At 28.4% G+C, this 1,380-nt stretch overlaps 2 protein-coding genes across 4 annotated transcripts in view; one reads left to right on the forward strand and one right to left on the reverse strand.

Moving 5' to 3' along the window:
• The window catches only part of LOC128249864 (uncharacterized), a 7,817-nt gene extending 7,442 nt beyond the window's left edge, over nt 1-375 (reverse strand). The window contains exon 1 of the mRNA XM_052974406.1: nt 260-375. Coding sequence (XP_052830366.1) covers nt 260-296 — 37 coding nt within the window. The 5' untranslated portion in view covers nt 297-375. The remainder of the gene's footprint in view (nt 1-259) is intronic.
• Nucleotides 1-1,380, forward strand: part of LOC128249865 (uncharacterized) — a 23,410-nt gene that overhangs the window by 7,979 nt on the left and 14,051 nt on the right. Inside the window, exons 1-2 of one of the 3 annotated variants that reach the window (XR_008265993.1) lie at nt 107-371; nt 960-1,279. The gene's annotated coding sequence lies outside the window, so the exon portion shown is untranslated. Of the gene's footprint in view, nt 1-106; nt 372-512; nt 643-959; nt 1,280-1,380 lie in introns of those variants that run through there. The other 2 variants (XR_008265991.1, XR_008265990.1) reach the window with 2 other exon arrangements.

Genomic DNA, 1,380 nt, shown 5'->3' on the forward strand with positions numbered 1-1,380 from the left:
TTTATATTTATATACATATATATAGATAAATTCATAGATAGAGCGTTGTATGTATATATATATATAATTACACACATACATATACATATGCATATGTATTTGAATAAATGTTTTTGTGTATATATAAATGTGTGTGCGTGCGTGTGCGTATAAGGACAGTGTAGAGAAGGATAGAAAGAGAGGGAAAAAAGAGAAATATTGTTAGATGAATGTTTTCATGTGAAGGACAATGGACAAAAATTGTAATGTACATTCTTACCACAAATGAGAAACGCAATGAAGATGTAGATTTTCATCGTCAGTGTTCTGTTATTCTTAAGGTTTTTAACGCTCTTGGGCACGTAAAAATCTTTTATAAATGAAAAACGAAGGTAACACATGTTTTGTTCATAACTGGTAAATACATATTTGATCTGTTACTTGATTTACGTGCCCATGACGTTGAAGGGTAATGATTTACATTCCCTATTAATATGTCAATTTCTTTGAACTTTTTTTTTGGGGGAAATATATTTGAAATGAAAGTTATATACTGTTATAGATAAAGTAATTGGGTTTCCTGATGTCTTCCGGAGTTCCATGTTGAATCACAGAATAGTCCTTATAAACGTTACTATTAAACCTAGGTTTATTAAAATCTAGGTAACAAAAACATAAACTCCGATTTCCCCCAAAAATCGCATGCAATTATCTTGTTGATGTTTAACTTGAGGAAATGTATCATATAATTACTTCAACATTAATATGATTAAATTATGACGGTAATTTTACTTTAAAATTTTAGAAATTTAAACATCGTTTCAACATTTTAATTCTTAATTATAATTGCTTTTCAAATAATATAACATTCAATCTATTTAGGATATTTGATAGATATACAGGGTGTGAGTGGTATTTGAAGACATTTCGTTTTTAGTCCATTACACCTTTAAATTATTTGATGTATCTTTGTTTTTCAGATAACCCTTTCAAGATACCATGCTAACCCAAGAAATGAAAAGACATGCAATTTTAGTTGGTATATACGCAAACCAAAGTGATTTAGAAATTAGGAACTTTCTAAATGTTGTAAGATCATTTGTACACAAATTCGATTGGAATTGGAGGCGTGTAATAGTATTGTTTCACCTGTCTCAAAAAATAAAAAAAGTGATAGATTCACAAAAATCCAAAATGTGATTTTACTATATCCAACATATAGTGGGACCATATCGATACTATCTTCTCTATGATGCACCAAACACTTTAACTGGCAAAAATCAAGTACTTGTTTCAGAAGGTAGATTAGAATTTCTTTTACAATATTATTTACTTTATGCAAACAAACTACGTTTATAAAAGTACATACCCATACATATATGCTAGTATATATTCATATAT

This window comes from Octopus bimaculoides, chromosome 18 (assembly GCF_001194135.2).
Source record: "Octopus bimaculoides isolate UCB-OBI-ISO-001 chromosome 18, ASM119413v2, whole genome shotgun sequence".
Classification (NCBI taxonomy): domain Eukaryota; kingdom Metazoa; phylum Mollusca; class Cephalopoda; order Octopoda; family Octopodidae; genus Octopus; species Octopus bimaculoides.